The sequence below is a fragment of the Copidosoma floridanum genome, unplaced genomic scaffold, assembly GCF_036245765.1.
Source record: "Copidosoma floridanum isolate Cflo_tuat_1 unplaced genomic scaffold, Cflo_Japanese_pri ptg000011l, whole genome shotgun sequence".
In the NCBI taxonomy this organism is placed as follows: Eukaryota; Metazoa; Arthropoda; class Insecta; order Hymenoptera; family Encyrtidae; genus Copidosoma; species Copidosoma floridanum.
In genome coordinates, this window is record NW_028321888.1 from 9,691,496 (window position 1) to 9,715,788 (window position 24,293).

At 32.3% G+C, this 24,293-nt stretch overlaps 1 protein-coding gene across 3 annotated transcripts in view; it reads left to right on the plus strand.

The window, feature by feature from the left end:
• Nucleotides 1-24,293, plus strand: part of Trpm (transient receptor potential cation channel, subfamily M) — a 161,883-nt gene that overhangs the window by 68,525 nt on the left and 69,065 nt on the right. For all 3 annotated transcript variants that reach the window (XM_089590071.1, XM_089590072.1, XM_089590073.1), the window contains 6 exons: nt 8,481-8,640; nt 8,737-8,873; nt 9,213-9,369; nt 14,135-14,291; nt 14,364-14,672; nt 14,814-15,351. In XM_089590071.1, the coding sequence (XP_089446197.1) occupies nt 8,481-8,640; nt 8,737-8,873; nt 9,213-9,369; nt 14,135-14,291; nt 14,364-14,672; nt 14,814-15,351 (1,458 nt within the window). The remainder of the gene's footprint in view (nt 1-8,480; nt 8,641-8,736; nt 8,874-9,212; nt 9,370-14,134; nt 14,292-14,363; nt 14,673-14,813; nt 15,352-24,293) is intronic.

A 24,293-nucleotide genomic window follows, 5' to 3' on the forward strand; every position in this document is an offset into this window, starting at 1 on the left:
ATTGAAAACGAGGAGAGTTGAAACAGCCTGTTTCAAATCTCCTCAGTAAGAAAAAACCTCCCAAGTTTTATTAAATCTATGATTAAGAAGAAAATACACAGAAATCAATTGTACTAAATATATATAACAAATCATTACTTAATGAGCTTTCGAAATATATATAACTTAAACCAAAATACAAAACCCTTAACAAAATATAGGCATCGTAAAAATACGTTAAAAACTTACTTTTCACGATTTTTGTCACTTAGCACACAAAACTCCACAACCGCGCAACTGACGCGACGGACGCGCACTGACATGTTCGCGGGAGAAGGGAAGTTGGTGTAAAGCGACGTTGCCAGCTCGCTAACGGTTTTGAGTTCCAAGAAATCTGTACTGTTTCAAATCACCTTTGTTTCAAATGCCCTCGGGGATACTTTGATTCTCAAGAGTCGATTAACCATTTCTCTTTCGCTTCAACATTGTGATCATGGGTCTGACTATAAGTTGGTCCAGATGTTTATATGCGTATAAACATCTGGTCATAACTAAGATGCACCGATGGCTGAAAAACACTATTCTTGTGTAAAAAAAGCCATATTTGTGCCTACGGGCGATGATGAACAATAAAAAAAAAATATAGAGATAGAGAGAAAAGCTATATCATATATATAGATAGAGTAATTGCAGCGCACTATTGTGCGCATGCGAGAGGAAAAAAGAGGAAGGAAGGAAGACAGACTAACAGATCCTCTGCCTGCAGCGGAGCGTGTATTGGGAATATCCCGAGTAAAAAAATGTTAAGGGAAATGGATGATTAGATCCAGACTTGATCCATTATATTGATCAAGCCCTGGATCCATTGTGTTCACAGTTTTGGATCCATAATGGGTCCATTTTAGCTAAAGTACTAGACCTACTGGATGATAAGATCACGTGATACGTATACGTGTATACACACACAACATATACTGGCCAACTAGCTGCCTTACGAATAATATATATAATCTTGTATGCACAATTAATGTATGAAGCCATGACTTAAGTTATAAATTAACCTTTGAAAATGTCACACCGTTAACGCACTACAGTTAATACTGTTTATGTTAAGTATCGTCGGAAAGTCTAAATAATAAAAATCCTGTGATTGTGAATAAAAGTAATAAAGTTATGTTACCTGGCAAGTTGAGTAAAAATAGCAAAAACCAAGCTGGCTGTATATATTGAATGATTGAAGTTTTAGAGTGTACAAATTAACTATTTGTTTAACCAGGATTTACTGTCTGTAACAAATTGGATTACTACTAAAAATAACATTGACAAGTCGATAAACGAAAGCTAGTTTTGTTTTATTACAGATATTCTTATTTACTTTTAAATATGAAAGAGTAAAAGAATTAAATATTTATTTGTTTATACTAATTCGTTCAATAAGTTCTATTTTTTTGTACGGTTTCAAATTACAATCATTGTCAACTATTTATTTTATGACATAATTTCTACAATATAAATGTCAATACTGTTTTGCACAATAAATGACACGCTGAATAATACAGCATCTGGATCAAGGCTTGATCCATTTTTTATCAATTATCTGTAAGTCCAGCTGCCTAGATCTATTATTGATCCAAAACTGCGAGCACAATTGATCCAGCCTTCATCCATTTAATGTATCCAGGCTGGATCCAAAGCTACAGTAGATGGATCCAGACTGGATCCAAACTGTCGGTTCATTTCTACTCGGGATGCCTGTACCACTTGGCACGTCGATATGTATTTATGACTACTGGAAAAAAAGTAGTAAAGTCTTTATGGGAGACATTAAGTTTTTTTTTTCGAGGTGGAAAAGGTGTTAAACACAAAAAGTTTCTGGAGTAAATATTTTTAACATTATAAGAGTTGAATTCTTTTTTTTTTTTTTTTTATATAATGAGATCGTTTAGTAAAGCTGAAAACATATTTTTATAGGTACAAAGTATAGTTTAACCCAACATCAAGCTGCTTATCTACCTCTCAGCAGGCACAACAGCAACAGCAGCAGCAGGAAATGAATAGCTCATTGTATGATTAACTGTACTTCATACCTTTAAAACGCTGTTTACGGCCTTAATAAACGATTTCATCGTATGAAAAAAATAACAACCTAACTCTCATAATGTTAAAAATATGTAATCCAACAAATTTTTGTATTTAACACCTTTTCCACCACTAAAAACAAAAAAAACTTAATTTCTCCCATAAGGCCTGTACTACTGTTCCTCCATTAGTCATATATATACTAGCGGCCCCCCCGTCTCAGCTTTGCCCGAAACTCACTAAATGGAATACAGTAGTCTGTTGACATGTAATGTGAAACATTTTTAGTTAAAAATTTTACATCTATTTCTGATACTTCTCGAAACAAAAATCTTCTAATTAAAAACATATTTGTTCAGAATCTATACAGTTTGTTTGGTCAAATAATAAGCTGTAAAAATTAAAAAAAATATAATTATGCTGAAGAGTACCGTGCGTTCCTTATGAAATAAAATAATCGTTGCCCATAAGGGGCCGTTGATTTGCAGTTTCTCCCGTATAATTTACAAAAAGGGCTATTTTTTACAGCTGTAAAGATTTAAAACTCCCAAAAAATATGTATTAAAAAAAACATTTTTTTCTCTTCTCTCAAAACTTTATTACCAGAGCAACAAAATCCTGAAGCTTAATGTATACATTTTTTATTGCCACAAAATTACAAATACATTTTCTACTTATTTAAAAATCTGAATTTAGATCTTCAAAGATTTAAGAAATGACTGTGAGGGTACAATGAAAAGCTGATCTCTCACGTAATGGATTCTTTATTTGTCGATTTTGATGCTGCTGTTCCAATCTCGATAAATTTTCTGCATCAGTTTCTTGACACCTCAAATTGTATTTATTAGATACATTTGAAGTTTTTCTTCCAATTCACCCTCTTGCGACTTTTGGCATGCTTAAAATTTTTGTGACCCCTAAAGGCTGTTTTCTGTCCACTTTGTTAGGTTCTAATATATTTGTTGGCAAGGTAGTTTAACGTCCGATGGCCCTAAAAAAGACCGGTGAGCTTCTTAAGTATACTCTTTCTTGACTGAAGTTAACAACAATTGTGACTGCCTGGATACCTCAGGGTGATCTTCTCTGGCCGGTTGTTGAAGCCCCATACTAGAGAAAAATTACAAAGTCCGAAGCTTTGGAGCTAGTTGTTCAGATCTTTCCCAACGTCTCCTGGTATAACGTCAAAGACGTTGGTGTCTAAAGCACCTCTTTTTTTCGCAGACTCAGTTGTTTTGGTGATCTAAGGTGGAGATATTGGTTTGTGATGTTTGCCCGTTGTAGACTGTCCCGTTGGCTCAAGTTTATTTTTTTTCTTTCATAGCTATTAGGTTCTCTTAGCGCAGACTTTGGAGAAGATCGGTGATTCCTGGTTAAATACTCAGAGTCGTGAGGGTAATATAGAGTCGTTGGTCATCAGGGTTTTCAGCCTTGCGATGAACAACTCCGCTCGTGACGTCTGCCAGTGAATTACTGACTTGGTTTAATAGTGGCCGGCTTTACATAGTCTTTTAGTTGAAGAATCGGTTCTGGAAATGGTAGTAAACATGTATTTATTGGCAAGGTAGTTCAAACTTAAGTGACCCTAAAAAGAACCGATGAGATTGATGGGTAAGTAGGGAATGTAAATACTTATAATGGCCCTGAAAAGGGTCAGTGGTGAAACTTCCAGTTATTCCTTATTATTATTCTTGATGATGGAGAACTAGCTACGGGTAGCTTGACTCTTATCCTTGGAGTCTCTGTGTACGGAGACCGTACTGGAGGTACGCCACTGACCAAAGAATATCTCGTCTTCAGGTCGTTCCCTAGATAACCAACTGCTCATCGTTAGTAGGGAAAGTAGGCCTGGAGAATACCTTCCCTGTAGGTTTACCGTTGGGACGACCTCTAAGAAGAAGGCTGTTGTGGCTGCCCGTACTTTTCAGGGCTGTTTTCCCTGGCTTGAATTTGAAGTAGATATTTCTCTGACGGCACCAGGGCGAATGGTTGAACGTCCACGAAACTCTTAAGCCTTTGAGGAGGTCTGGCTGGATAAGTCTCCTGGTATTTCACCGGAGACGTTGACTTTTTGAACACCTATTTTTCCGTGACACTCGATTATCTTGGCGATCCGTGGTAAAAATCGATTTAATTTGCTTGCCCATGAAAGAAGAGTATCATTGGCAGACGAGATGCCCAGATGCACGGTTAACGACTCTATTGTAGGTTTTCTGCTGATGAACGACTGCGACAATTTACATCTCGATGGGTCATCTTATCACCACTTTTCACTATCTCCAATTGCGGGTGGCTTCAATTTTACCTCGACGCCACTTAGCGTATCCTATTGAACTAAAGCGCAAATCTAAATTATTTTAGCAACACTTTGAGCTTATTTATCACTATAGTTATTAACTTTCTCAAGAAAAAAAACTATGCGAAAACCATTTCGGAATCATCAAGAATCAGTATGCAAAATTTCAGCAAAATCATGGTAGTTTTCGTGGTTAGCAATTACAACAGTTTTAGCGACTCTTTTATATATATATATATATATCCCTATATTATATAGTTGTATTGACGAAAGTGAGTCTCAGCCCTCCCGCTCCCCTTAGTTCCCCCTCGATTTACGTAGTTATTTTGCTTGTTTTAACGTCATTTTTAATCAAATTGTATTTGAGTGAGCTTCCCCTCAGCTCCCCCTCCACCTCCCTCCCACTAAAATACTTATTTATCTAATGTTTTACCATCATTAATGTTAAAAAATATACTTAATTTAGTACCTAAGTCATACCTCGTTTTTAGGGTTTTTTAAGTCACTGATCATAGGTCTCCGTCTGTCTATTCGCTTCCCCTTACTCACTATATGTCTCTGAAGTACCATTATTTGTTTAACTTGATTGAACTTTTATTTACATTTCAAATCTCTTTCTGGTCCATGTTTACTTTACCCAAATATAAAATTCTTGATTACTTGAGGACTTTATTAAGTAAAAGACAGAATTCAGGAGGGGGTATAATTTAATAGACAAACACAATTAAGCTTTTAAAACAATAATTCATTCTGTTAGCTTAATGTTGTGACATTTTATGTGTCATTTTAACCCATCTGTTCTTTTAAAACCCTTTCCACATTTTTCACATATTTGTTTTTCATGGTTTTTATGAATAACATACGTCTGTTTTAATGTAACGATCTTCAAAGTAACATATTTTTGAATTACTGAAAAAATTCTAGCTAATCAATATTTTTAATTTCTGATTTTTTCTCCGATGCAATTTGAATAAAAATTCTTTTTGGATTCTTACATCTCAATAAAGCAACGTATTGTTGTCCGTAAGAGGATAAAGGCTTTTTAATATACAATCCTAAAAAATCAAAACTCTGTTTTTCTGATTTTAATAAATATAGAACATGCTAATACAAAGGAAAACTGTTTTCTATAGTAGAAAAAAGGTAATGATAATTAGGTGCCAGTATTCAATGTTATTCTAGGAATATAAACTCTGCTTTTTTTTCTCCCATAATTATTTCTGCTTCTATATTATACTTAAATAATTTTGTTATTTTTAATCTTGGACATCTACAGAGACCGTCTGATATACTTAAGGTTCTTATTAACACTACTGTAGCATTTATTTTTAATTTTATTTCGTGTAATGGAAGAACCTCTCTAATATTATTTTAAAATACTATTGGAAAATTAATATTTATGTTAATTTAATTATGTTAAGTTAATCATATGTTTTATCAACTCCTTTGTGAGTCACATATTCTGCTGTTGTGAACTAATTTTCAGCCTGCATTGATAGATACACGAGTAATGTTATTTTGTCTACTCAATCTGTTAGTGGGAGGTTAGCGCGCGGAGCGCGCAGGGGGGCGTTAGCCCCACTACTACATATATCGCCGTGTCACGTGGTACAGGCATATTCCCAATACGTAAAGATATATATAGATACATAAGTGAACAGCAGCGTTCGCTCGCTCGCTAGTTTCACGGGTTAACTCCCCATATAAGGCACGCCTAAAGAAATTTCACTTTAAAAAAAATTGTTTACATTACTGTATGCTTGATACTGGAGGTAATACGCATGGTTGCAGACATCCAAGCGGTATAAAGGTAGCGTGAAAGAACTTATTGTACTAATGTGAATTTGCATCATGTCATATTTATTTACGTTTGTCATAGAAAAATTATTAAATTAATTACACAAATATTCTTTGCTTACAAACATACGTGCACGTAGATATATAAGGAAACCCACAAAAAATATCCCATTTTTGCCCCTCATTTTAAGGAGGTTTAATACATATTGTCGGTAATGGTTGAGAGCTCTAATTTAATTTTTGATTCATTCTATGCGTTATGAAAAATATAAGTGCATTTCTTGGGCAATCTCAGCCATGTAGTTGTTAAGGTATTTCGAAATAAAAAATGAACAGCTTGACACTGGCTGTTATGGGAAAATTGTTATGGCATAAAAATAACATACCTTAGTAATAGTTAAAAAATAAAAAATGAATGCTTTTCGATACTATAAATTCTGTGGAATCATATGATATTTTCTGATTTTTATTTTTATATACATGCTAATCAAAGAGAAAATCATGATTTTTAAAATGAAAATAAAAACTTTGGTTAGGTTTATAAGATTAATGTATTAATGCCATAGGAATAAACTGTATTACAATTTGTCAGTAATACTCTGAGCTTCCCATACCCCTGATCCTGCTTTGTGACCCCACTGAAAGATTGTATCGAACCTTCTTAATAAAAGAAATGGTTTGAAGCACACCCTTGCAACTGAGCATTCACTAGTAATATCATATACTATGAGGAAAAAAGTATAAACACGGGTTTCAGTGAGGGTGACACTTCCGCTATTTATATATTAAAATTATATCTGTACATATCACATGTGTAGATAGAGTTATTGTACGCTAATTTGTTAATAAAATATTTAAAAACAGCGTATCACCCTTTTTTTAATTGGTATAAAATTAAAGCTCTTGTAGGTGTAATTGATTTCCTAATTATAACGTAAAAACTTACTAAGTCATTTTCAATGCAATGGTTGATATTGCAAATATTATTGTATCTTTTTTTTTTAAAGTCAAAATTTACGCAAAATTTTTCACTCTATTATAGCTTTTAGTATTCTTAATAATGTACATCTGGAATTTTAGGTCTATCTTTTTTTCATCAGGATAACTTTTTACATTTCAACATTAAGTATGGTTTTATGACGCTATTTTTAACTCAACAAAAAGAGCCTTGTGCATCGCTTGAAACCTTCATAAGAATTGTCAAATCCTAAATTTCAAAACAGTTTTGTTAAAAAATGTTGAAGGTATAAATGCTTTAAAAATAAAATCCTAAATGATGATTTTTGCACATATTTGCATTACAGCTTTACGAAAAAACGATTTGCGATAATCTAATCAACGTAGATCGATATATAATCAAATAAGAAATAAACATTTGAGCTATTTTTTAAAAATAACTGCAAGAAAAAAATTTATAATTGAAAGAATGAAAAAAAAATAGTTTTTTTTCAGTATTTGTTTAATAAAAGTTTAAGCACACGCTTTGGTTAGACAAAACTATTTTTTTCAATAATAGAATCGTATTTTAAGACAATTAAAGCAGGTTCTGGGTTATTATATGATTTTGATTATATTCGCTATTATTTTATATCTCGCCTACTGGGTTATATCAGGGGCTTATTTATTCGATATTGAGAGGTTAGAATATGTACATTCCAATAAGTTTTTTGTTTAAAATATGTCGAAAAATGTGGTCAAACTTTTTGTCGGGATCATAAGTTTTTTGATTGGGCACACAAACGTCATGATCGGGCACGGATTCTTGGTATGAGTAAAAAAAACATTCTAGGATAAATTATTTGTCTATAAAATGGTTTAATGAATGTGAGTTCGATAATAATTAAGTAAATAATTAAACTGTACTTTAAACTTATGTATAAAAGTATAGCTTAGAAGGATTCTGTATGCTTGGTCCTTGCATTCACGTGAACATTAAATTTATATCCTTACTGTCAAGATCCAAGTCCATAAAGGAAATTTCTCCTCATTCTTAAAAAAAAAATTTCGAAGAAACTTGTAAAATATTTGTCAATGTTCTTTGTAGATAACAACTGATTAACTATACAAATTCTTGAAAGTATACATTACTGAGAGAAGCTTGTAATGCGGTGGGAGCATATTTATCCAATAAGAAAAGAGTTTCATATATTTTCTCCCTAACTATAGCTCTTACCTTTTACATAAATTGTACTTGACATGCATACATTTATGGTATCAACATTAATATACTGAAAATTGTAACTTTCTAGTAAAAATATTAAATTATTAAATAATCCTATAAAATTATTTTAAATTTATTCCAACAAAAAATTTTATTATCTGATCAATACAGGTGTGACAAGACAAGTTGGAGATGCTCTACTATTAGAAAGATCTCAAAGACAAGGTCGAGTAGTTAGCATAGGCATTGCACCATGGGGAATATTAGAGAAGAGTCACGAGCTTATTGGACGTGGAAGAGAAATTCCATACGATTCACTCGCGTCCCCTTGGTAATTGAGTAAATTTTTTTTTTGTAAAATAATACGTACGCTTACTGTTTTTAATTACTGGATTATCTTTAAAACACCCTTTACTATGTTTTACAGGTCAAAATTTGCCGTATTAAACAACCGGCATGCCTATTTTTTATTAGTTGATAATGGAACTGGTGGTCGATATGGTGCTGAAATTGTACTTAGAAGAAAGCTTGAAAAATACATATCAAATCTGAAACTTCAGCCTTGTAAGTATACTTGTCTAGTAATTTTAAAGTGCTTTGGCGTGTCATACTCGTATAATTTTAATTATAAGTATCACAATTATTAATAAACTTATTACTTCAATTTTCTTACATGGTCCATGTACACATGCAACAATCATACACTGTTAAACATCTTTGTACAGTTCTCACAGTTCTCAAAATAATTGTTTCAAGCCCATATTATAATAGTTTTTGTTTTTAATGCATGTACTTTTACTAAACTTTAAATATGAAAAAAATCCTAAACTTAATTTACTGTTTCTTAATTATTCAATATTGATTAAAGTTACGAACAGACATCCTTTTTTACATTTTTTATAGATACGCACAGCAGTATACCAGTGGTAGCATTAGTAATTGAAGGTGGAACGAATACAATACGATCCGTGTTGGAGTACGTAACGGACGAGCCACCCGTACCCGTAGTTGTATGCGATGGTTCTGGTCGAGCTGCTGATCTCATTGCCTTTATGCACAAGTAATATTTCATTTTAATACATTGCAAAATTTTTATTCAACTCAAATCACTTTAATCATAAAAAACAAACGGAAGTAATGCTAAGTAAATCTATGTATTGTTATTAAAAATTACTAACTTTAAGGCTTTCAGTATTGCCTCACCAGCTTTTCGATTAAAAAAATCTAAGCTTAATTATTAATCTTTTTTATTAAGATTACAAAACTTTCCGATTACCAAGACATTATCTATTTACATGTGATAAAAATATTGAACACACGATAATGAGTCAAACCATATTTTTTTTCTCTTTAGAAATCTCAAAGTGGAAAGGTGTTCTTACATAATAAATTCTTAAATTTATTGGCGAAAGTATTTCAAGTAGAAACTTCACCATAGATGCACATTTAGTGTATAAAAATAATCTGTAGTAATAAAAGTTATTATGTGGATTTTTTTTAATTCATAACAAATATTTTACGGTGACAAGTCTAAATTTTGAAAAAAAGTAATTAAAGATGCATGTATGTTGAGATTTGTGCAAATTTTTTTAAATTATTACAATTTATCAATGTTAACCCTGTTTAAACGCTCTATCTAGCCAGAGAAACTCAAGGGGTGAGTTCAAACTCCTTCAAAAGTTATAGAGATTTTTTTATCCGATTTTTAAAACGAATAGTAAATTTTGCTGGTTGCTTCAGCGAGTTAAATGGTTTATTAAAAAAAACCTTCAACTAAACATGACAATAGCTTGGGTATGCTAAAGACGATCGCTGCGCCCTGTAAATAGTACCCAGTAGCAAAGATGATTAAAGATGATTAAGTCGTCTGAGGAGAACTTTGCAAGGGGCCCGCACGAAAGACTCGCATACTTGAAAAAAATTAGGGTAATTAGAAAAAGAAGGAACAAGAATGGAAAGATAAGGGATATAGGGTACGTAAAAATCCAGCTAATGGATGTACGTGGAATCTAAAATACTATATCATAAGCTGTAGTAAAACAACTAATTTTTTTATACATTAAGATGTGTTTTTTAATTTTTAGAGCATAAAGTAAGTTTTAGAACAATGCATAAAAATAAGAAAAATTTTTATTTTTAAAAGATATACAACTTTTGAACGGAAAAAAATTTATTGACAATCTGTAAGGGACAATTTATGTTGTTGATCAAATAACTGTTTTTCCAATATTTTACAATATTATTTTTGAATGATTACGATTGTTCCTAAGAGGTCACTGATAACTTTGTTCTCATTTTATAAAAAAAATAAAGAGACACTAGGCTCATACAAATAATCTAGAACTTTAGCATTCACAACTGTGTTAAAATGTCGATTTTATAAGGGCATTATACAAAGGGTTGATTATGTAAAGGGCAAAAATCTTTTTTTCATCGTTTTCAAATGTTTATTGCCTTATAAATCATTAGAATTACAATTTAGATAATAGTGCACAAAACTAAAAAGTTGTATTTCAACAAGATCCAAAACTTTTTCAACGACACAAATACCTTTAGTAATAGTAGTTTTCGTCGGATAAGTTCCATCGTCTCTGGGGCTATTTTGTGGCACTGGCTATTTTCCGACTTCGAGCGGTTTTGAGGGTCGGGTGTGCCCTTGGTAGGAAAAATAGGATTTGCCACATAAGTGCCATCGCTCCGCGGCTACCTTACGCAAAATAGCCCCAGAGACGATGGCACTTAACCGACGAAAACTACTATTTCCACCTTCTAACTTCAAAATAGCACTTTCGCCGCTTGATTTTGGGTTCTCAGGCGGAAAAATAGTATACCTACGAAACTCGTTCGAAAAAGCTTCTTTACGAACCTCGTTACGGTCCTCGCCTTCGGCTTGTGCCGTAAACCTCTCGGTTCGTAAATCGAAACCTTTGCAAACTCGTACGTAATATACTAAGTATTTTTCCGTCTACGTAAGTGGTCAAAATTTCTATATTTTCGAGATTTACACTTTTCCTTAACTACGTGTTAACTAAAATATCTATTTCAAAGTTACATGCAAAAAACCAATTTGGGGCATTTTTGTAATCTTGGGGCTGATAAAATTTTTCCCTTTGACAAAATTTTCTGAATTTGAAACTGTCAGATTGGGGTATGAAGATGAAGCTGCAAAACAAGTTTTAGCCCAATCGAATGTAAAGTTTTTAAGATAATCGAATTACATGACTTCACAGATAGTGGTTACGCTGTTTGCTCTGGCAAAAATATAATGCACTTATGTGAATTAGTTATCCCTAAAAACTTAATTGTTTACACATTAACATACATAAACTATGTGATTAACTCAGATCACCCTCATTACTACATACTAAGTTTAAAATTTGTTTTATATCGAAAATAGACCATTTGTATAAGTGATTACACTTTTTGTTCTGACAAAAACATATGGCACCCCCAATATATTTGTCATACCTGAAAATTAATGAATCCTGGTAATCTAATGACCATCTAAAATATTAGAGAATCAGTATATTTTAGCTTAAAGCATGATTAATTTTTTATCTATTTATACATATATTACTGTATCAGTGTTTACATTTGATCCGTGATCAGTATCTCTGTTTGTACGTCTTTTATTTTTATTTTTAACAGTCTTTTACATTGAACAGTCAATTTTTCTTGTTTTTTTATGTTTTTTTTTTTTTTTTGTCAATACTTTATTTTTACTTCAAGTCTACGTCTTCGTTCTTAAGGTGGCTCCTCACTAAATCAAAACACTGGAGTATTAAATGATATTTTAAAGGATGATTCTTGAAGGTGCAAGGAGTCCTTTCCCAAAATTTTAGACCTCGTCACCATCAAAATTGTTGAAAAAAACTAACTGGAAAAGAGACTCTGTAACATAGCCTCTTATGGAGGGTCGTCAAATTGGTGGCGCAGGTGGTATGATATCTCAGCAAAGATACTGTAGTTCTTAATAGAAAACTATGTAGCAGATAGAAGAAATCAGAATCTTTCTAACGACATTCAGGTACTTGGACATTACCATGGGTTTTATAGGATATTTTGTGAAAATAGTAGATAACTGTGCAAGTCACGGAACAGATGAAAAGTGTGGGGCGTCTGCTACACCGAAGAGCGGTAGCCTGCGTAGTTTGAATTGGTCAGAAAGTTGTACGTTAAATGAATAGGAGTTGTGGGGAATCGTAATTATAATAAAAATAAATGAGACGCTGAACTAAGAAAATAATTTAATGCGGGGCTGACTTATGTACTTTTTTGACTAATAGATAAAATTAATAGAATATGTCACAATAAAGTTAGGACACGGTTGTATTTACTCGTCACTAATAAATAACTTGTAGATTTTTTCTAAAGTTTTTTTGTCTATGGTCACCCGTGGCTTATTATTAACATTTTTAGAGAGTAAAATGCGGAGACCCTCTTTACCGTTTGTGCTGAATGCTTCTTGTAAAACGGTATTAGTAATACCAGTTTCTGCCATTTTGTTTATTATTCTTGAAGATAAGTTGGCTTTGTACTGTAATAAAGTACCTTTATTCTGTACTTTAAGTACTTTCAATCTCTTTTCTGCAGCGATAACCAATATACTTTTTGCGTGACTTTTGACGGTTTCCACAGACTTCCTTTTTTTTTTTCCTCTCGTACGACGAGCAGGACGATTTGTCGGGGGCATTGTCTTTTTTGTTAGGTACTTATCGTCAGCTTATTATTATTTACATACAAGGGTTATGTTGTCAGATTTGTATACATATGTCTGCTCAGGTCACTGTATTGTACGATATAGGTCAACGGTGTAGATGTGACTAAACTTTTTTTGACGGGACTATAGGTACCTATCCATTTTTAGTCAAGAACCTCCACAGCCAATGAAAAGCTGTGTTGCAGTAGGCTTACTCTTCTTGTGGGATTTATAGTGAGGAGCCACCTTAAGATATTATCTTATTTATTAAGAATTTCGTTTTTTGAAGTCTCTAGTTACTTTTCTTTGTTTTTCATCTCCTTAACTCTTTAAGTTTTTACATAGCCGAATTTTCATCTTGTAGATGATACTTGCTGCAGACATAGCTGTAGAATTTAGAAAATGAAACCATCTACATGTTTTGCAAAAAAATCGTACTATTATCCTACTTATTTAAAAAGGTCTAAAACAACTTAACGGCAAACTTCAAAAATATCTGTTAAACAACAATTGGTTTTAAAATATTACAATTGGTATGACTTTGTTTTTGATGATAAGCATTATACATTATAATTTATTATTTTCGCATAATTTAAATGCTTTTCAATGAAATAAAAATGTGTAGTAACGACAAATTTTGTAGTGTTACCATTTAATACCTACACATTATCAATTTTAAAGTGAAAAATTATATTAACAAGCATTATTAATAGGTTAAAATTTTTTTTAAACTTTTTCCTTGTACTCTTTTAGAACTGGAGTTTTTTTTGTATACTAAGCGTATTGTCTGTTGAGAGATGGATTTGGAGTTACATTTTGCCAGACACATAAATTTTATCAAAAATTTTTGACAGAGAAAAAGAAAAACTGTAGAGTAGAGAGAGATCTAAACTGTTAAAATTATTGATAAAATGTATTAAACATTTCTGTGAAATATAATGAACAAAACACATTTTTATTACTTTTTTTCTCTATCTTTTCCTCTGTCATAATAAATGAATATAAAAATAGACATAATTTGTTAAGGAAATATCAAGTACTTCACGTCTTAACTAACATTGTACTTATATGACAACACTTCCATAATAATTCGAAATATTCTACTTATTCCTTTCACTAATTTCAGATATGCATCTGAAAACGAATCCGAAGAAGAAGAAGGACCCCTTGAAAGTATGCGTGACCATTTATTAGACACGATAAAAAGAACGTTTAAAGTATCTTCAGAACAGGCCAATCAACTCTATTTAGAATTGCTTCAGTGTGTACGAAAAAAGCACTTGGTATGTCATGACAAAGCTTGAGCCGTTTTAATGACTAACATATTATTTAATGTTATGATTTATGATTTTTAGATAACAGTTTTTAGGATATCCCAAGATACGCCCCAGGAATTGGACCAAACTATTCTGACGGCTTTGTTTAAATCACAACAGTTAACACCAGCTGAGCAACTTTCACTTGCTCTCATTTGGAACCGCGTCGACATTGCACGCAGCGAGATCTTCGTCTACGGACAAAAATGGCCTCCTGGTGCTCTCGAGCAGTCAATGATGCAAGCTTTACAACACGACCGCATTGACTTTGTTAAGTTACTCTTAGAAAATGGAGTCTCGATGCGCAAGTTTTTGTCCATTCCAAGATTGGAGGAGCTTTATAACACGGTTGGTTTTAGATACAAGTACTTGTCTGGCTAGAATATTGGAATGATGTTGATCAAAACTCATGAAACACTGCCTAACTTAAAGTGAAGTTTGATCTTAACATCCAAATTATTCATAGGTATGTTCTCTTTTGTACTGTAGAAAGAAGGACCATCAAATACACTGGGGTATATACTGCGGGATGTCCGACCGCACATTCCTCGTGGCTACATGTATACGCTGCATGATATTGGCCTAGTAATCAATAAGCTTATGGGTGGTGCATACCGCTCGCAGTACACTCGCAAAGAGTTCAGATTCCTATACACACGCGTTATGAAACGCTCAGGTGGTTTTCAACAACACCCCCACCGTAACAGCTGTGCCTTGGGCCTCAACAGCCGCTCGTTTTCTAGCTCTGGGGGTAAATCCACGATGAGTCTGCTCGCCGAAACGATTCCTGCGACTCAAGAAACTGCTTTATTTGATTACCCTTTTAACGAGTTGCTTATATGGTCAGTTCTGACTAAAAGGCAGCAAATGGCCTTGCTGATGTGGCAACATGGCGAGGAAGCTTTGGCGAAAGCTCTCGTAGCTCTGAAACTATACAAGGCTATGGCTCACGAGGCTGCAGAAGATGACCTGGAGACTGAAGTTTACGACGAGCTCAAGGGCTATGGCAAGGAATTCGAGAATATTGGTAAATCGTTTTCAAATTTATTTTACTTATTTTATTATTCTGGCTAAGTCCCGGAATTTCATCAAAAACTAATTTTCTTACTATATGAATTTTATTTTGCTCAACATTACACATTTTTGTTCTACAAATACATTGAAATATGAAAACTACATCTTTTAAGGTGGCTCCAGTGGCCTCAATGTTAAAATTATAAATAACCCAACCGAGGTTAATAAAATTGAATTATATTCTTTGAATTCCCATCTTTCTATTCGTATAAAAAAAAATTAAGATTGACGATGAAAATTGTAAGAAATCATGCTTACAAAATCGTAGTTTTAAGACGGGTTAGATAGGAAATGCAAGCTTACGCGATATACAACCTACTGCTGCACTTATATAAATAACCCGTAAGGTGTAAAAAACATGCTATCTTGTATTTATTATTACGCAGTTTTCGATGACATGAGAAAAGTGTCTTGTTATCGAACAAAGTCTTTAAATAATCGGAGACTAAGTATACAGTTGCGAGTGCAAGTCAGCTCTCAGCTGTCTGCATTCTGCAGAGTACATATATATAGGTATAACTACTCTTGAACTTAGGAGCGTACCGTAACAGTTCATCAATTAGGGCACCATAAAACTTTTTTGTTTTTTTATATTAACTCACTAAAGTAACAGATAAAATGTAGAATATGGCTTACAACAGTCTCTACGATAATTTTATACCATATTTTAAAGAAAATAATGATTAACTTTTAGTCTCCCCATTTTGATACGGCACTAGGTGCTGGAGCCACCTTAACGTTAAGTTTACATCTGTTTAAACAAACTTTTTTTTACCTACTCACGATGATAATTCTTAAGGTGGCTTGGGCGATTTTTATCGGCTTGATCAAAACCTCTGAAATCCTGGAATTATGTAAATAAAGCATGCCCAATTCATCTGCGATAAGAAAATACTGGGGTCAACGACTTAATTTTTTTTTGCAAATCGCTCCTGAAAATTCACCAGTTTAACACCTACTCTTATGGACAGTGGTCACAAAATCAACTATATCTTCGGAAATCTTTTATTAACCTTAAAAATTTATAATAGTTCTTGTGTATTTTTTTACAAAGAATCTACTGAATTCTTAATAATATTGGGTCAACAACTTAACTTTAGAAAAAATCAGAAGAAAAGTATAAAATATTAATGTTTTGCCTCGCAACATCTCACAATTTTCAAAATTATAATTTCACGGTACTTTTCTGTCAATTTCTTCATCTTGTACTTTGGTTTTATCGAAATAACCATATTTATTGAAAAATTTACCGTTGAAAAACGTTGATTTTTTAGGGGCCCTTATGGCACCCTATCCTAGGTACGGTACTAACCGCCCAAGCTCCCTTTAGTAGGTTCAAACATGCCTATATATATGAGTTACTATATATTTAAGTGAGCTGTATACAAACATTATTTTCGTCTGAATTACTAAGCATTAATCTATACTATACTTTTATTTTACTTAATTTTTACTTTATTATACCAAGAAAGAAGTATGTGTATAACAAAAAATATTAAAAAACGGAGAATGCATCCAAGAGACACAGCGTTATTAGGGTGTCTGTACATGGGATACCTGCATTCTACAGACTGGCCATTACAGCTCATTAGGGTGAGGGCACAGTTTACACAATTGCGACACTCATTGCTGTAAGAGCGTACAGAATTTGATGTATGCCACCATGTTCTTGATTGTGTCAGCAATATTAGAATATTTTAGTAATAAATTAAAAATATTACAGGTTAGTTACGCAACAGGTATTGTATTCATCAAACAACTTTTTTCGTGAGTTTTTTAAATGGATTGTGAAGCAATTACAAAAAATATAATTATAAAGGTTTTAATTAAAAATTTTTTATGAAATTCATTTTGTAAATAATTCGTGTAAAGAGCGAAGGTAAAGTTTTAAAACACATAAATATAAGCGAAATCTAAGTTATTTCCTAAAAAAAATTGTATTTAAAAACTGCAGAAGTGTAGAAATCAGGCATTATGACTACTAGAAAAAACATATTCCTGCTTAATTCTAATTGTACGGAATTTTCAAAAAGCTCTGAAACAATGAAAATAAACGAAAATCACTTGAATCATCAGTTTACATTCCAAGGTATGAACTGGTGTATTAGTAAATAAAACCCATTGTTAGTAATATAAGCAAATTGATTTTTATTTGGCTTTTATTTTTTATTTTTCATACAAAGAAATAATTGAAAATTAAGATATGATGGTTAACTACAAAAAAATTTTATTTTAGAAAATCTTTATTATGAGAAATGCTGATACTTTCATAAGCCACTAATTGAATGTCCAAGGAATTAGTCATGATTCGGTATAATATATTTAACATAATCTTTTTGAGTTTGGAAATTACTATTTATAAATTTAATTGTGTAATATAGCCTGACTATAGCAAATAATATTATTAAATATTTATGGGGAAACCATTGCATGGGTGAAAAAATGGAACAATTTGAAATACATTAACGTATGACTGGATAACTTTAGTTATCGAACAAAGTCATAAAACATTTCAAAAAATTTGTTTTCCAACTCTCTTACATATACAATAAAATCATCTGACAGCATGCATAAGTTACCAAAAATATTATCTTCTGAACTACCATACGCTCTGTAACAACAATAAACAGTATTTTGGTTTAGATTACTTTCTTCTTTGGCATAGGCCTCACACTTATTATAGCGATGTTGCTTTAAGCATTTTTTTAAGAGATACCCGCAAACAAATGTAAAAACATTTTCTTCGGAAATTTTTTTGGTATCATTTTTCTCTATATCATCAAACATAACATTAATGAAACCGTCATAATAATAAGTATCATCATGCAATTTAAAAGAAGGTGTACTGAAATTATTTACATCTGAAAACTTAATTAAAATATTGTCATAATCAGTCACGTAGTTTCCACCTTCTCCCATACTTAAGTAGTTCATAAGAAACAATTACTTGAAAGCATTTATAAACTGCTGAGGAGTCGGATTCAATGCATTACTGTTTTGAGCCGTTATAGCTCCGAAAAAAGATTCTGAAGCGTCTTGATTTATAGTATACTACGTACCTAGGCCAGAAAGTGGGGCCCCACTTTTTTGCCGTGGTAGATATACTATTTCCTTACACCTCCACCGAAAGTTCGACACAAAAATTCATATGATTTGTACCCCTAGTTGTACTCATAATAATGATTCTTGTAACCTCTACCTCTACACTGTATGCAGCGGCCACGCTCCTGTGACAGTCGATCATTTTATTTAGAAGTCAATTTATGCTGATGTTTTTTATTTATTCATGGAAACACAAAAAAAAATAACTATAGCTATAAAATAACTATAAAATATCTCGTGCTGTCAAAGCAATAGTGTCTGATCACGGCATTCAATATACCGCATATTTAATTAAAGCATAATGGTTATGCGACGTCATTTGACTATTTAACACACAAACGTGAAAAAAATGAAATAGTTTATTACTATAACATTGTGATATGACGTGTATTATTTAAATGCGTTTTATACAAATAAAATTCAAATAATTTGTTAACAAATTTTTGTTTTGCTTATGTTACTTGAATATGTCCAATGATTTTCTGTGTTGCATAAACTGTAAAGGTTATACGTCCGTTAGCCCTATATGTGTATAACACAACAGCTGCTACTGCTGCTGCTTCTCGTCATCACATAATATATAACTACGCACTGAGTTATGCGCGCATAAGGCAGGACTGATATGAGGCTTTTTCTAGCTCAAAATCGGGTGAGATGCAACGAATTTTCGGTGCAGGTGTAAGGAAAAATATCGTGTAAAAAGATAGGAGAAACCATTATTTTTCAATTTTTCACATAAACCTTTGATCGTACGAATAGTAATTATTCATCTATCTAAGTAGTCTAAGCTATTCGTTACATCTTTTAACGTTCCATTGCTTTTCTTGAATACTTTTAAATTAGGAATTAAACTAATCATGTTATTTAAAAATTTGATTTGAAATTGCGACCCCGTAAAAGTTTCTTTCTGTTTTTTACTAATTGTAACGGATAAAGAATTACGCAGATCAAATAAGTTATCAAAACTGTGAATAAAATTCGACGAAATTATAGCATCTTCTTCAAAAAATTTCAATGAAATAAACAACTCTACGGAAGACGCCAGTTTTACTAATAGTTTGAGTAGCATGTTTTACTTTCCTTTTTGTAACATTGGTTGGATATGTATGTTTCACAGCAAGCTTGGGTGCTGGCAGATTTTTCATACTTTTTCTCAATTCATAAAGTTGTTTGATATATTTTCATGATGTAAATTTATTGCCAACAAGAAAAGAATTACTCATTAAATTGTTTCTTATAGCCTGTAGTAGGTAAGATACATCAAAAATATAGAAGTATAGTTCTCCATCGATTTCTTTGGTAACGCCAAGATTTTTAATCATTTGGATGAAATTTGAGCCCATACCGCTTACTACTGCTACAAGTTTTAAACTTTGGTTTTTCTAATACACTCGATAAAAATGTTTTGAACATTTTGAAAAGTGAATTGCGTATATAGCAAGTTTTAAAAAATTGGCTAATTCAACGAACTATTAATACCACGCACCATACCTACAATCGCGCTACAAGCCGGCTTAACTCTTTTCTCACCACCTCAATGTAAAGAGAACAGTATTTATCACAATTTCTCAAGTTTTTAGCTTTAAGCTTTAATATATAAAATACACAATTATTTGTGCCACAGCCAAATGATCAGTCTTTGTAACGATCTAACAGATACCTAGCTGGTTGAGTTTTTTTCTTATATTTTTGTAGGCTTTTGAACCTTATAAGGGCTTTTGAATAATATAAGTTTAAGCACAGCTAATTAAATCCTTTAGTATATCTGTGAGCTTGAGGCGTTTTGTTGGATCTATTCATTTGCGCTTTAACGAAATTGGCAGCTTTTAAGGGAAATACACTTTTATTAATCAAGTGATTGATTTGTTCCTGATCAAGTGAAACATCGTCCAAAGTTACAGTTTTTGATGTTGACTTCTGCTTAGTAGAAATTCTTTTTCGTAAACGTAGAATCTTATTTCGTGAGGCTTCTAACTGGGTTCCTAATTTTTTTTTTCTTGGAGTATTATACGATAATTTTGAATTCATTTGTGTTCCTATTCGCTCCGTGCAGAAATCTGAATCAGCGCCGTCTGCAAGGGTAAAAGCGGCGGTACTTACTCGTAAGAATAACATATAGGTATCCTCTTATGGACCATGGCGCCTCATACATTTTTTTGAGGCATTAACGGATCACTTATAACTAAGTTAATTTTTTTTAGTGTTGTGAACAAGTTTCGAATTAACAGTAATTTTTTTACTGCTTCATGATGAAAAAAAAGTTTTTGCATAAGAAATAGTACATGTACTTGAGTGAGTAAGTATGAAAAACTTTTCCCGTTGGTGGCGTTGTTTCAAAGTGTTGCACGAAGCGAATTGAGAATTCAAAGATTCTCTGTAATGGAATGCGTACATAATTCTAAAACATAATAATATAATTATAAAAAAAGTATATTTAATGGTTCATATAAAAACTAACACAACTTGCTAAATAGAAGTATTATTATAAGAAACCATTTATTTTACTACTAAAATAGAGTGTGAAAAACTTTTCATATAGATATCGAGATTCCGGAATTTTTTACCTTGACTTGAAATTTGCGTTGAATGTACAAAAAAGTATCATTGTTGGTATTAACAACATAGGATCCTGATCGTGCTGTTGTATTGCAAGACATTTGAGGTATTTACAACAGGGTGGTTGAAAACTTCAATGTGGGCACTTAAACTCTTGATATTGTCAGTTATCGCTCATTCAATTGGGCTCAAACCATTTTCAATAGAAACAACACCTGTAAAATAAATACCATGTCAGAAAACATCTAAATTGCAGCTTTTCTTGCTCTCATTTAAATCTTCTAAACTTAGCAAATTAATGTGATTTTTAAATAAATATTCAGATAACCTTAATATATTCAAGATGCTGATTCTTTTGTAATTTCCCATTCTTTTTCACTACATAGTTTTGGGCATGCATTAGTTTGTAATCTATTTCTTAGGTCATTTAAAAAATCTTTTTCTTTAAAGTAAAGTTGACACACTCTGTGTTTCTTATACAAATCATTACTATTTTTACGCATTAAATCCTCACGTCCACAACATTTAATCCATGTTGCACACCTATAAATTCAGTACAATTCATTCGCATCATTTAAAAATTTCAACAGTCAACAATCCTCATTAAGAACACAAGAAGATTATATAATTGCAAAAAAAAAAAAATTAAATGCCTTTTGGCAACGCGTTACATAAACATAATTTTTATGTATTACTCACCTCTCGGCATCTTTTGGAAAATTTAAAAAACCTATACCAAGCGATTGGCCAGTTTTCTTATTGCAATTTTCGTAAACAGAATAATAACCTCCTTTTCTGATTTCCATTTCTTTCTTATATACAAGTACAATCAACAGAACCACTATAATCAAGTCTTACTTAAAGTCTGCCTTTTAAAACAAAAGCATTATAATGAATAAATACTATTTATATTACATTATATGCTTAAAATTACTTCTCCTATGCGAACAGGTGAAACCAGGATGATAGAATATTGCTGTGAGAATTCATGCAGTCTATGTTATACTTACTTATGCTGGCAGGCAATCAGCTATTTTTATAAGAGGCCTAAAGAAATTTTTTTGAATGTTACGAAGATTTTTGATTTTTCGCGCTTTGCCGCCACTTTCTCGATTGTGTCAATCTATATATACACTCTAAGCCCAAAGAGCTCTCAGTGGCTAAGTGGTAAGGTAAATGTACCAATTTACGGAACATGTCCCAATTCATGAAACATGAAACTATACATGCTATTTTACAACTAATATCACTAAAAAATTATTTTTAAGCAATTAATAGTTAATTTTAATGTTTTTAAACTGAAAAGGCTTGATTATTACATTCAATTCAAAGTAAAATAAGTTTCTCTGTATAATTGTTTTATAATAGAGACATAATCAAACATAACCTAACTTATTTAGTTGTCTGTATTGTAAAACGAACTTTTAAAATGAAATTCAATTCCATTACAAATAACTAATTGGCATGAAATGCAATTGTATCAAAAGAAAACCGTGTTATTAAAGCAACGTACTCCAAGTAACTTAAAATTAGTCCCCACAAATTACTTTATGAAGGAAGTTCCACAATCGGGACATGAGTTATGAAACACTGGGACAAGCTTATGGGTGTTTTTTCATAATTGGGACATATTAGATGTTTCAATTTTATTAAAAAGAAACAGTCCATTTTGCATGAAAATAATATAAAAAAATTATACTAAGTTACTAAAGTTGGAACGATTTACGAAAAACCAAAATCACTAGAATTAAAGCATGTCCACTTTTTTTAAGACAATACAGAAAAAAAATGCGAAAAGTTGTTTCATAATTGGTACTTGTACCCCTTATATGTTCTGAGAAAAGTCTGAATGCTCTCACAGCACTGAGTGTTGCAACTGTGTAAACTGTGGTGAGGGAGTGGTCCGATCACGTGACCACATATTAAACCTACAGCTCTCTCGGTCACGTGATCGGGTCTCTCTCTCACTCTAGTTGGCTGTAATGGAAGTGAGTGTACCAGTCTCCAGAATGCAGGTATTCCATGCAACTTCAGTTTCGCACAGTGCCACAGAAATGCACGCTTATTAAAACTGTGCATTCATAACCTGAAGCACGACAACTCAATTATGATAAACTTTTTGCAGGGAATTCGTTATACCTGAGCATACTTATGAGAGATATGATTATTAATTGATTTATTATACCATGCAATATTTTTATTCCAATATATCTGATGATATTCTCCCATCCACCCAACTTGCTCATTATTTCGAGTAAATACATTTTATAAAAGGAACACTAGATAACTGAAACTTCCTTTTTGAGTAAAACTTCTTTGTTAATCATTAGTCGGTATTGCACCTTCTATTTTTGGGATTTTTTAAAGACTGTAAAAAATTTAAAAAACATGTTTTAGTTACTTATATCATAATCACAGTTCGTAAAAAATTTTTTTCGTTTAAGTACTTATTATATTCCAAGAAATCTAACACAGTACATTGAATATCTTTTATTCTCACGCAAAAACCTCACGCACGAAAAACCAACTAAGTCTGCTTACATACGAATAGACATAATGAGCATCAAAACCAAAACATCAAACAGTAAAAAACTATTTAGTAACGGCAGTTGATCTCACCAACAGTCTACAGCTGAGAAAAAAAGCCCTCTTTCAAGTATAGTTAGCTACATGCAAGTTATAAACGTATAAAAGAGCCCATTAAATAATGTGCATTCACAAGGCATATCATTATGTAAGTGTGTAAATACGAGGTGTGATCAAAAAGTAAGGTGACTTTTTGAATTGCGCGCGCTCTTTACACTCTAAGTTAAAAATATTTTTTTTATTATGTTGGTACACTAGTCACGATCATATGTTCATAGTTTTGACTATATAGCATGTGTTGTTTTTATGTGAGAGACTTAAAGGTTAGACTCGTGTTTGCACACTCGGCGATTTCTTTTTGTTGAAAATAATGGAGCAAAGAGTTTGTATTAATTTTTGTGTAAAAAATGGTATTAAGTGCTCAAAAACTCTTGAAATGTTGACAGTGGCCTACGGTAAGTCAATTATGAGCAAAAAAATGTTTATAAGTGGTATAAGTTATTCCAAGAGGGCCGAGAAAATGTTGATGATGAACCTCGCTCTGGGCGACCCAGCACGTCAAACACCGACGAAAATGTTCAGAAAGTGAAAGATATAGTGCTAAAAGATCGTCGAATCACGATTAGAGAAATAGCTGATAATATTGACATA